At 35.0% G+C, this 12966-nt stretch overlaps 1 protein-coding gene across 15 annotated transcripts in view; it reads left to right on the top strand.

The window, feature by feature from the left end:
• Window positions 1-12966, top strand: part of REPS1 (RALBP1 associated Eps domain containing 1) — a 67251-nt gene that overhangs the window by 52345 nt on the left and 1940 nt on the right. For 9 of the 15 annotated variants that reach the window (XM_080585805.1, XM_080585812.1, XM_080585819.1 and 6 more), the window contains 9 exons: window positions 712-799; window positions 1678-1779; window positions 5657-5729; window positions 7970-8088; window positions 8830-8894; window positions 10186-10371; window positions 11007-11102; window positions 11636-11784; window positions 12411-12516. In XM_080585805.1, the coding sequence (XP_080441931.1) occupies window positions 712-799; window positions 1678-1779; window positions 5657-5729; window positions 7970-8088; window positions 8830-8894; window positions 10186-10371; window positions 11007-11102; window positions 11636-11784; window positions 12411-12516 (984 nt within the window). The remainder of the gene's footprint in view (window positions 1-711; window positions 800-1677; window positions 1780-5656; window positions 5730-7969; window positions 8089-8829; window positions 8895-10185; window positions 10372-11006; window positions 11103-11635; window positions 11785-12410; window positions 12517-12966) is intronic. The other 6 variants (XM_080585809.1, XM_080585810.1, XM_080585811.1 and 3 more) reach the window with 2 other exon arrangements.

Consider the following 12966-nt stretch of genomic DNA (forward strand, 5'->3'; position numbering starts at 1 on the left):
AATCTCACATGAGTATGACTGTATTTTAAGTTACTTGTGGACAAAACAAAATTTCTGAGATATTTAAAGCTATCTACACTTAGTTTAGTATCCTATCTAAGTGGAAAGGGCTGTCTATAAATTACATTAAAATGGAGTCACTTGCCTGAATAGCAAAGAAGATGCCTAAGTGTAAGGTCAACATCTATCTAAAGATACATTCTGTAGGGTTTATTATACTAAAATTCCAAATGTTTTTACCACTTTAAAGAAGACTGATGAAACTATTTGTCTTAAAATACTACAAAGTACCTATTTTATTGGGAATTAGTCATACCATTTTAAAGGGGAAGTAGTTTTCTGAGGCATCATAAATAGAGCTTAGGAGTAGGGTTTTAAAGGTTTTTTTTGAAGATGCACTTGATGTAACAGACTTCAGTATGCCAAAAGTTATGGAAAGCTGTCAAAGTGGGGTCCTATTTACAATAGTCATGGTTATCTAGCAAAACATTTTGAATGTGCTATAAGTAGAATGTTAGGTTACACATTATAAATGGTTAGAGGAACTTCAGCTCATACAGCTTTGGTTTTATAGGTATGTTAAATTCCCTAGAACTGTGTAAAATTAGACTTCAGGATTTTGGTTTAGAAATTATCATCTCACATGGTGTCAGACTCTTAAGGGAACAATGTAAAACTAGGTTAACACCACTTACTCTGTCTCCTCCACAGGATACTGCAATTGTGCACCCAGTTCCCATAAGGATGACTCCAAGCAAAATCCACATGCAGGAAATGGAGCTTAAAAGAACTGGAAGTGGTATGATGTTTTCCCTTGTTAACCAGGAAAGTGTTGTACGCTTAGAGTTGGGTTTGCTTCCTTAAATATCCTGACTTATTTTTTTCTACTTGAAAATATCTTGAGTTGTAACCAGCATAACAATTGATGAGATTTGAGTTAGGAGTTTGAGTATTGTTCAGGTAGATGCAGAGTTTGAATTAGCCATTTGCTACAGTGAGGATTTCACCATCTGTAGAAGATTATTGCTTGGAGTAATAAAGAAGCATTATGGTATATGTTTGATTTGGGCCTCAAGGAGAATGTATAGGTTTCCTTATTAAATTCTGGAGGTGGCTGTGAAGATGGGGGAACATAGCCTGCTTTGGTAAATCCTGTATTTAACAGGAAATGAAACCGAATTTTGGAGAGACAACTTATACTGCTGTGGTCAGAAATACTGCTTAATCTTTTGAAACCTAATAGCATTCAAAAGTATCTGTAGGCCTATTTTATACTCTGGTCAAGAATAAACAAGGTTGTTTGATAATTTTCCCTGAACAGTGGAATCTACAGTCCTAATTTATAGATGTGTACTAATATGTCAGCATTTTCTAAAGTAACGTACAGCATTCAGCATATGAGAATAGAGAACTATTCTCAACATGCTTTTAACATTTCCTTAGCCTTGTAAATAGATGAAGATTCACAACTCTCAATCCTGAGAAATGCACACGAAGTGTAAATTTCAAAGTTAACGCTTTTGATGTCTCAATTATTTTAAAGTACAACAGTTTTAGTCTTCAGTATAGCACTTCAGATAAGGGCACAGAAAGCTACTGTGAAGCTTTAACCTCATAAGTAAAAAGCTAGTTTGATTATATCTGTTTATTTAGACTGATATTTTTTTTTCTGTCCAGATCATACTAACCCTACTAGCCCACTACTTGTGAAACCACCTGATCTCCCAGAAGAAAACAAAATGAGTTCATCTGTAAAATTTACATCTGGAAATACAGTTAGTAAGTATCAAATACCTTCTGATCTTCTTTTTATGTTAAGCAAAATGTAGATATATTCAGTGGATGAAATGCTCAAAAATGAGATAAACGTATCCTGAGAAGAGAGACATTTCTGATATGACGTATTAGAAATAGTATTAAGAAGGTTCTGTTAATATCACTGTAGATATTTTCCTGCATCTGTGTTCAAAAACGTTCATTTTTATCAGTTTTGTCATCTTTGTTTTCTATTTTAATTTTAGGATGAGAAATTGAAACGTATGGAAAGTGGAATTGACTAAGTAGCATTTGATTCTGATTTCCTCAGAACCATGTAACTTTTGATGAGCAAAAACCTCTTGACAATAAAATTTTCAGACAGTTATCTGTTTTAGGTACTAAACAAAATAGACTTTTAGATTTTGTTTATAGGTACAGCTTTTCCAGTGTTTATTTGCTTATAATAGCCTCCTTGATTTTCAGCATCTCCTGTGTCCAAAAAGTTTTGTGTTACTTTGGTTTGATTAGTCAGAGGTCCCAGATTACAAGTAGCCTGAATGAGTTCTGGAGTCTGTTGTGGAGATAGTTTTCCTGTTCTCTTTTAGCTGGGAACATTTTTCAGTAAAAATAAAGTTTGAAGAACTCATTATTTTAAATCTTTCACTGTGCCATATTAAGGCAGAAGTATTTAGGTTTGTAACATAAATTGCAAAAATGCACCTTCTGAATTGCTCTGTTTTCTTTTTTTCATGAACTGTTCCAATGACACACTTTTCTTCTGTGGTAATTTCTTGGGCCTGTATTTTTCTTTCAAAGCACAGTTCCATTTTCAGAAGGAAGCCCTCTCATGCAAAAGAAAGAATAAGCAAATACAGTCTTGTAGTAGAAAAGTTACTACTATATGCAGGATCTAAGTTCCAAGACTCCTTTCATACTCCCTTATCTGAGTACAGTTTAAATTTTGTAATTGTACAATTACTTCTGTAATTTTTGTTATACCAGGAAGGATTCTTCCCTAAGAGGAAGACTGAGGTGAAATACAACAAACCTTGTTTCAGCATAACAAAGGCTACTCTGTAGTTTCTCAAATTGAGTTACGGGATGCCCATTCTTTTACTGAAAGAAATGGCTATTGTCAGTATTGTAAGTAATTTGTGTGGTTGGGGTTAACACCATTTGGGTAAATCCTGAACAAATCTTTTAATATAAGCTACCTCTAGAAACTGAATTTCTGATATTAAAACAACAACAAAAAATTAAGAATCTAACAAGAGTTTGTTTTGCAGATTTGCTCTCTTGATAGTTAAATTTTCAAGGTTCTTTAGAGTCATGCATTAATGCTGTCTGACTACCTTCCGTGCTAAGTCAGTGACAAAGTCTGTAATGTATTTCCTTCAGTTATTGGGTTGATCTCATTTTTCAGTGTTTGCTTTATTTGATTATTCTCGATTATCTGTGCCAGAATCCATTTAAGAATGAGTCTCATTTTTATTTTAAACAAGTATTTTTCTGTGTGTTTTTTTATATCACTGTTTTGGAAATGTTTTCTCATAAATGGATATTCTGAAATAAGAATATTTGGTTGCTAGGTTCACATTCTTTTTTTCGCGTTGTACAGAAGAGTACAGATATTTCAGTGGTTTATTGATCAAAATTTAAATGCAAGTTAGTTATTTTACTTCACTTATTCTTCTGTTCGTAGATCAAGATTTTAAAATAGTATGTGGAATTGAGAACCAATGGAGATTTATGAGCATCAGCTTGGTATTGAGAAATTTCCATTTTGTCTTGATTTTTCATGTATTACATCAAGAGTAATTCAGCTTAGAAGTGATTAATTTATAAAGAGCACCTCAAACCTAATCCAGGAAGCCAGGAAAAACTCTCTATTGCATGATATGAGAAAAGTCATTAGGCATAGACACTGCGCTGTTATTTTTCTTTGCAAGTGAAGTGATTCGGAACAAAGGAGAAGAGAATAAAAAAGCTTACTGATAACTGGAGAAGCTAATTCATCTGATTGCTGGGCACCCACAGTGTTGAAACTGCTGCTATGCAAGTAAAAATAAAAGCAGCAAAAATAATTACTGTTTTCACAGTTTGTTTTCACTTCAAAGCAACATACTACTTCAGTGTGTCATAAAGGACAAGTTTGTGAATGTTATTTTAAAATCCTGTTAAATGATATAAACAAGACCATGGAATACTGCAGTCAGAAGGGAAAGATAATATAAATTACCTCCCTTCATAATGAAATACCAGCAAAGCTGGAGACTAACGTGCACTACTAGCATGAGATGACAGAAACCACTCCTGAGAAAAATAACATTGGAGAAGTCCCTGTATCATTCCTAATAGGAACTTTACCTGATTATCATACTGAAGTAACTGGTAATGCTCAAAAAGGATTCTCTTCTATTTAAAATTGTGTTCAAGTTCATGGGTTAGGACTAGCCAATATATGAAAATTACATTTGCTGAGTGACTAATCCTTTGCATTATGTAACCATTAAAATTGTTTACTCCAAATGGCTTTGAAATCAATTCAGAAATATTTCTTATACTGTCAGTGGAAACCCAGTAGTTTCATACTGAAATGATGTAAAACTTCTTGGTCCAGAAGATCTTGCTCTTTCCCCCTTAGAAGTGGGATTGATTACACACATTCTTGTTTCATTAGGTTATATTACATCCTGAATGGCTCCAAAAATGTATACACTAGTAGAGATGTCTGGAGAAAGATCATTTCATTAACTGCATAGCTGACTTCTGCTTTAAGCTTAAGTTGCTCAGTTGATCCTTGGAAACTTAAATACCATCACATAGCCACAAATTCTGTAGTTTTTTTTTTAAGACTGTGTACCTAGGTATTTTTTTTTAATTTTCTGTAGATCTCATTCAATAGAGACATACCTGTAAACCTGCAAAATAACTTCTAACCTGAAATTAAGGTGAAATAGGGTATTACTCAGCTGGCTGTGCATGGTAAAGGTGTCAAGCCAATTTCACTAGACCAATGTATCTGCAGTTTCAAGAAAAAAAAAAAAAAAAGGAACAGGTAAGAAGGTGCCTTAATGAATAGGAAAGCTACCTGTGCAGGATTCTCATGTCTGGGTCCTGTTCCATGCATCTTTGCACTTTTGAAAACTTCATTGTCCTCAGACGTTAAAGTAATCGTTTGAGACTAAGTAATCCAGAAAAATTATTATAGTCTTAAGTAGAATTTTCTCTTTACTGGTAGCTAATTGTGTGAGTCACATTTTTCCTGTTGCTTACCCACCCTACATTGTGCTTCACCAGGTGTTCTGGAATCATCCCAAATTAATCTTTGGCAGCCATTTTTCTGTCAACATTCATTCCATGCCAATTTTGTGATTTTGGTTAGACTAATTTCTGATGAGAATAGGTGGCTTTAGACAGCTTTTAAGGCTAAGGGTGTGCTTAAGAAAACTGTCAGAATGATGCTATAATAGCATCTTTCATTTTTTATAGGTAGGCTTAACCAAAAGCTGAACAGTTTTTTACACACATATATATATATATTTAGTCCAAAAGAGAGCTGACTACTAGCCTTGAAGGTACAGAAGTTACAGTACAGTAATTACAGTAGTAACAAAACTATATAGTTTGTCTGTGTACTATACATATCTTTTGCTTTGCCTGACTTCTAAGGTTAGTGACAGGCTTTCAGTGCTTCTACAATCACACATTCTACTCGTTCATTTTTATGGGTGTCCCTTATGTTGGCGAAATTGTTATAGTGTTGGAATGCCGAGTGTTTTAGAGGTATGCTCAGGAAATTTACATTTAATATTTTAAATACAATATATTATCTGTATCTGTTGGAATATATTGGTTGTGCAAAATGAATATAAAACTTTTTACTTCCTTCTACCAGCAGATGGTTACAGCAGTTCAGACTCCTATACTTCAGATCCAGAGCAAATTGGAAGCAGTGTAACGCGACAACGGTCAGTAGAGTAGCAACTGAAAAAATAAGAATTGATTGAAGAAGCCTGTTCTGATCTTCTGTTTTTTTGACAGCTTGCTTATGAAGTGACAGCCAGATAAACTATTACTTTAATAGTCGGAAATGTGGAGGCAGTCTGTATTTTGACATTAAAATGTATGCTGTTCATGTTAATGTGGAAAGCAAACATTCAAAAAAATAACAGTGCAATCTAAAGAGCTGTTTGGGATTGGCCAGGTGCAGTCGGTAATCTTGAAAATACTTTCTTCTTAAATACAAGGGAATGTAAGCACAGGTGATCATAATGTTTGCTTGAAAACAATTTTTGGTATCTTTAAAAATATCCATTAGGCATTAATGGAGAAGAACCTTGTGATTATGTACTGCAAGAGTTTTTTTAAAAAATCCTGGCAGTAACTTGATCTCTTTTGTTAATGGGCTTCTATAAAATGAAAGGCAGGAACAGGCCCAACACAAATTAAGGGGCTGGGTGAGGTTATGCAATCATATAACCAGCAACTGTATTGTATGACATAAGAGAATGTGCTGTACCAGCTGGTGCTAATTGTCCCCATTAAATCTGTGCCTGAATAGGATAAAAACCAGCTATGCCATTAACCATCTTACAATCCGTTTCAGAGGTGAGTTTCAAAACAAAAATAGAGTGACTTCAACAGCAAAGAAAGATTTGCAGTTACCTTTCAGTACGGCAGCTTGAAAACTTTTTTGCCCCATTGTTACTTAATGGGGAAAATGGACTCTGTCTTGCTTGTGTGTATTTTTGCACTATCAAGAAGACGGCTCGTTGTTTGTTTTCCATGTTCTTTTCATCTCTGATTTTGGGTTGGGTTCTCTTGCTGATTTGTGTACATGAGTGGAGCTTTCTTACGAGCTGCCATTTTCTGGCACAGGCAGTTTCTATCTAGAACTGACAAATCTGGCCATGTCCACGCCCACTTCTACTTCCTTCCGTTTATACCTTTTCTACCAATTGCAGCTTTATCTATAAAGATGACATTGTCCTTAACACTACCCTAAGTCCAGAGTACTTTTTGTATTTTCAAAAAGCAAAAACAAGTCTGTATCAGATAATGATACTTATGTGATACTATGTGTCAGGAGTGTTTGAAAACCTCTCTCCCTTTTTTTTTTAATCCTACTTGTGCCCTTAATTCTTCATTGTTTTCTGACTTCATTGTTTGGAAGGTTACACAATTTACAGAAGTATGCTTCTGGAGAGTGTATTAAGAAAACATTTTTTTCTATTGAGATAACTTGATTTTCTGCCTGACTTAATATGTTCAGGAATTTCAAGTTTTGTATGAAACCTACGGAAACCTACAGTACCTGTTTCCTCTCCTAGTTTTATCTCATTTACAGAAAAATGTTACAGAAGTTAGTCATTCAGAAAAGATTTTATCACTTACATATGAGTTGAAGAAAATAGTAGCAGTATCATGAGTGATTCAATAAATCTGTCTTGCTCAAGACAGAGCAGACTAGTTAGGAAGTTTAAGCAAACTGTTTTTAAGTGGAAGCTGCACAAAAATATTGTATGCAATAAATCCCAGTATCCCGCTTAAGTTCCCCTTGAGAAGCGCAGTACTAACCACTGCAGCCTTTCTAAACTTTGTGTGTTTGATGAACTTGCAACATAAGTCCACTAGATGGTGATCATACCTAAGAATAAGTTAAAATTTCTGAAGATGCTACCAAGTGTAGAGATTGGGAAAATCTCTAGCAGAGAACTACAATCTACCTTGTATACTGTGATACTCCTTAAACCTTATATATCTGCAGGCAGATCCAACAGAAACACATTCTTCTTCAATGACATTAAACTTAAGTTTAATTAGGATGTTGAGTACATTTTATGTACTTTGAAAATCAAAGTGACTACCACCTGGATGAAATTACCATATTTAAGATTCTGTACTCCTGAACTATCATTGTTTGGATTGTGTATGAGAAACCATCGGTTTCCTAAAGATAAATTACTAGCAGTAATATAAGAATAATCTAGAGAATGGAGATTTAAGTAAGTATAAATAGAAAAACAGTTGTGAAATCAAAGGATACCAGAAGTTTGAAACTGATTTTGCACTCTTCAAAATCAATGGCAATCATCAGGCTCTTTTTCATCTGACAACCTTTACTTGTTAACTAAATATTTAGAAGAAATTTTGAATTTTAGTTTTGTTGTGGCTCTAAAGTGATTTTAGGCAGCTTTATGTTTTGCAGATCACATTCAGGAACATCTCCAGATAACACCGCACCACCGCCACCCCCGCCAAGGCCTCATCCTTCTCATTCTCGATCGTCATCTTTAGACATGAACAGATCCTTTTCAGTTACCCCAGGTAGACATACTGTGTTCCTAGTATATTTTATTTTTCAACACATATTCCTGAAGCAGACAACTTCTTCTTTTTTCCTCTGAAGTGAGATTTAGAATAAGCTTTTAAAACACTACTTCTGAATGAAAAAGCTGCAAATATTGCCACTCTTAGCTTGCATTGAAATCTGTACAATGCTTTGCTTAAATAACTTAAGACTAAATTTGAATCATAGAAGTGATGGCATTGTAGCGCTTTGGACAAATCTGAGAATCGAGATCAGGAAATAACGTTTTGGTAGCGTATCCATGTGCAGTGGATTGCATCTGCCAGTAAATTTTCAAGAGCAGTTACTTTGGTATTGGATATATTAAAGATGAGTGTTAAGTGTCTCAAGGCAAAATCATTAAAGGTCATTTTTGGTACTGTTGTTAAGAGTTATTGTACTTACGATTTGTCAGTACATTTCAGCTTGGGATCAAAAAGTAGGGGGAAATGTTAACAGTATATAGTGGGAGTAAAATAAAAAACAAATCAGGAAAGTGTGACTGAATATTTTGAGCGGTAGCAAAGAACAAGATACGTGCTCTGATTCCTTGTTTTGTCTATTTGCAAATTTGAAAGTTGACATTACAGTAGTGGTCCTAAATGACAGATTTATATGTAGGCAAAATTTGTATGTCTTCATTTTTTGACAAGTTAAAAAATTAGATACTGTGTAATTTGAAAAGTAACAACCTTAGCTAAATGTGATCCCTCTTACAGGACAGCAACAGGCTGGAGTTGTTGCCTATCCCCCCGCAGTGCCTCCAAGACCACAGCCTTCACAGGTGATGTCCCTTTTGAAAAGTCATACTCTAACCTGATGCACTGGATGGTACTTATTTAGTACTATTTTTATTTAACTCTGAATTTTAACTTCCCGCTAAAATGAGCAGTAATAGCTGGTAATTTTTTGAAACCGCTGGGCTGTGAAAGATGTAAAAGGTCATACTTATAGCCAAATGTTAGCCTTTCCTGAATAAAGAATTGCTTCTGGTAGAACCATGTGAAAGAATTCAAGTAGAGGAAGAAGAATTTAACAGCTCTGAGTTGTAATAAAGAGAGAAATGTTACACTTCAATATTTCTTTACCTGTGCCTGTATAGCCACAGAGAGATCTTCTAAAGTTTTTCAACTTAAATGCTTGTGTTTACATCCATGACTCTGGCCCAGGTAACAGTTTTTAACAGAACGTGTCTGCTCCAAAAGGCATATTTCCGCTACTTCCCTTGTTATAAACTTGGTCATTTTTGTAGTCTCAATCTGAGTCAGTTCAGTTAGCTGATTTGGTAGAAAACAAATCCTGCAAAAAATTTTTGTCTCAGACAGCTGAATCCTTCAGCTGTTCTGCAGATCTGACATGGGACAGGTAGAATCTCTTTCGAGTTGTTTTTTCAGCAGCAATTATTTTTGAGTCACAAACAACAGAAATAAGGCCTTGTGGTTGCTCTGTTTTTCTATTTTGTTCGAAACTGGGTTTTGCAGTGGAAATATTTAATAGTGATCTCCTGAATGCTTTCTCTGATATGTACCACCAATTCAGACATTGCTACAGTGTTTTTCTTTCTTGAAATATTTGTAATGTCCATTTCCTGCTTGGCTTTCTGTTTTCATCAAACTTCTTGAAGTGAGCCAATTGATTCAGAAATTATCAGGAAGGAAAGAGGGTATAATGACATATCCCATAGACTATGATTACATAATCATGTGTTTTTCCCTATGGAACTAGACTAAGATGTTTAACAGAGCCAAGTCAGACTGTGAAACAGCAGAAACATGTGTACTGTCCAGTGAGTCTAGATGGCCCTACTCTATGCATCTTTGGTCTCATCCGTTGGATGATAGTACATCTGACTGAACGTCCTTTTCTGTTATCTGTTTCTGCTTTCATAACCACACAGAGCAGTCTGTCTGTGTTTTAGACAAGATGCACTTTGTTCTACTGACGGGATATAAATCTTTGATTAAAAAAGCAAATAATATTTAATATTCTGTCACAAACTGTTGTTTGGCAAGAGTCTTTGCATCAGGTAACTGTTAAGAGCATTGTTACTAAGCATTTTTGTTCCTTTATTGCAGGGTGCAGGTCCTCATGTGCATCGCCCTGTAGATGCTGAAGGCCTAATAGCTCATACCAGTACCTCACCTCAACAGATACCAGAGCAGCCAAATTTTGCAGACTTCAGTCAGTTTGAGGTGTTTGCTGCATCAGCTGTAAACAAGGAGGAAGAAGATGAAATTGAAACGCACTCGGAAGTCTTGCAGGTGAGTGGAAATGAAGATGTCAATTGTTTAATGCCACCAACAGTTAGGAGATTTTGTTAAAACCTACTTTTGCTGTTTGAACCAGTGGTTTGGTTTGTGTGTTTGTTGTTGTGTGGTGCCACAGTCCCTTGTTAGAAAGCACTTACATTATGGATGGCTCTGCTTCTTTATTAATTACCAAACACCTAGGCAGAAGAACTTGTTTTCCTCTCAATTCTTCATTGTAATTCAAAAGATTTGATATTTATTAGCATATATAGGCACAAACATAATTGTGTTTGTACGTTTAACACTTAGCACAGGCAAAACTTCTCTTCTGCTCATTCTTGCCAGCCTTCCAAATGACTTACCAAACGGTAAGTTTTATAGCTGAGGTTTCCTGACTGTGTGCCTTTTTTGTGAGCTGCTTCCAGGTCAGAACAATGTGACCAAGACAGTTTTAGATGGTTTTGCTCCAAAGCATGTATTTTTACTTTATTCCAGCCTATGCCTCTAAAGAAGACTTCAGCTTTTAATTTAAATGTTAACTGTATTCTTATACAAGAAACACAGCATACTTCCATTTATTCCAATTGTTGCTGAATCAAGTGTTTGTTAAGCATTAATTTTCTAAATGTAGTTTAATATCCCTTTAGGTTGAAAAGCCCTCTGATTCTGCAAGTTCTCTTAGAGTTGCCAAAGCAGATGGAAGAGTCGAAGAGAAAGCATCTGCTAATGTCCCCACTAGTGCGGTATGCAAAGTAAAATTGGAAGAAGAGCACAGTTGTCTGATGTATATGAAATTTCATGGTTGTTTTGATTTATTACACCAACTTTATGCACTTAACCCAATTTTATTAGACCCATTATTTGCTTGAAATAGGCACATGTATGATGAATTCTTGCATCATAAGGTGTTCATGATTAGCATTATTCTCAAGACAGCAGAAAATTAAGATACTTGCAAATGTTCAAATGTTTGAAATAGAACAAAGCTTTTCATACAAATCTTTGTAACGGTAGCTTTTTTATGGTATAAAAATATAATTATTAGGAGGAAAGGAAAGGGTGCACTCATTTGTTGTGTATTTGCAATTGTCAGCTAGAGTTCTTATTTTTTATCTACACAATAGGAAGATGCAGTTATGTGTCCATCAGAAAACATGATTGTTAATTCAGTTAGCTAAGTAACTGGTTCTAGGAGTATGTAGCACAAATTAGCATGTCATAAATCGAATTTAAAAAGCAGTTTCTGGGAATTAATAGGCTGTGTTTTCCCCTTCAGGGTAAAGGCACTACCCCACTTGCTCCACCACCAAAGCCTATTCGCAGAAGATTAAAATCAGAAGATGAACTAAGACCTGAAGCTGAGGAACATACACAGAAAACAGGTGTCATAGCTGCTGTTCTTGCTTCACAGCCATCTATTCCTAGGTAACCCAAGAAGTGTATAAATACATCTGTTATTGGGAAGTTTACATTTAAACAGCAATACACACTTTCTGTTCTAGGAACTGCAAACAACTTCAATGTGTTTGAATTAGATTTATGTAACAGCTTAAAGATTTTTGGTTTTATGAGATCATCCCAAAGCCCCTGCTTACTGACAGACCTTGTAGAGATCTTGAATTTTGGAGTGTGAACCCCTAACTTCTGCGAGTATGTTGGAAACAAGTGGTGGAAGTATTAAGATGCATTACTTCATTTTAAGTAATGGTTACTATTAACAGTCCAAAATCTACAGTCTTTCTGTCCCTAGCACAAAAGTGGACTATTATATTAGTCTCTTTGAGGTGAATGAATGTGATACTACTGTATGTTGGGACTTCAGAAAAGTAGTTATGAGAAGTTTCTAAAATATGCTTCTTGCTGTTTCCTTGAAACCAAGTATATGTGACTTCTGCGCAGACAAGATTAATTGAGCCAGGCAAAAGAGGGAAAATCAACAGTGCAACAAGTTTAAAATTCTGAAAAGAGAATTCTGTTCATTTTTAAAAAGTGTAAATGAGGTATTCAGTTAAGTAATGAAATGACATAAAATACTTCTAATATATTTTCAGATCGGTGGGGAAGGACAAGAAGGCAATTCAGGCATCAATCAGACGTAACAAGGAAACCAACACTGTTTTGGCCAGATTGAATAGTGAACTTCAGCAGCAACTAAAGGTAATACAGTAATCTTTATTTGAAAAACAAATCACAAGAAGGCAAGATGTCAGTGATGCACAGTAGCTGGCATTTCTGCAAACCAATGATTAATAGAGAGTAGAGGAATAGAGGAAATCAGCATAAAATATTTAGTTGTTTTTATAGAGCACAGAATACACCTAGTTTTGACAGAGTTTGTGAAATTACAAAGGACACTTGTTACTACTAAATACATTTTTTAGTGCATTGATTTGCTTTTGGCTACACTAAAATTGCAGAAACCTTAAGTTAATACAGTCTAGAGTAGCTGTTGTGGTCATCAGATACTTTGAAAACGGTATTGAGAAAAGCAGATGAAGTGGCTTTCTTTCTTCTGAAGGAAAAGGCAAACCTTAGTCTTATTAAAATAATATTTTCTAAGCAAATATGCATACGTATATGGGATGCAAAGCTTGCAGCTCAATAAGA

Source organism: Anser brachyrhynchus (assembly GCF_964034855.1).
Source record: "Anser brachyrhynchus genome assembly, chromosome: 3".
Classification (NCBI taxonomy): domain Eukaryota; kingdom Metazoa; phylum Chordata; class Aves; order Anseriformes; family Anatidae; genus Anser; species Anser brachyrhynchus.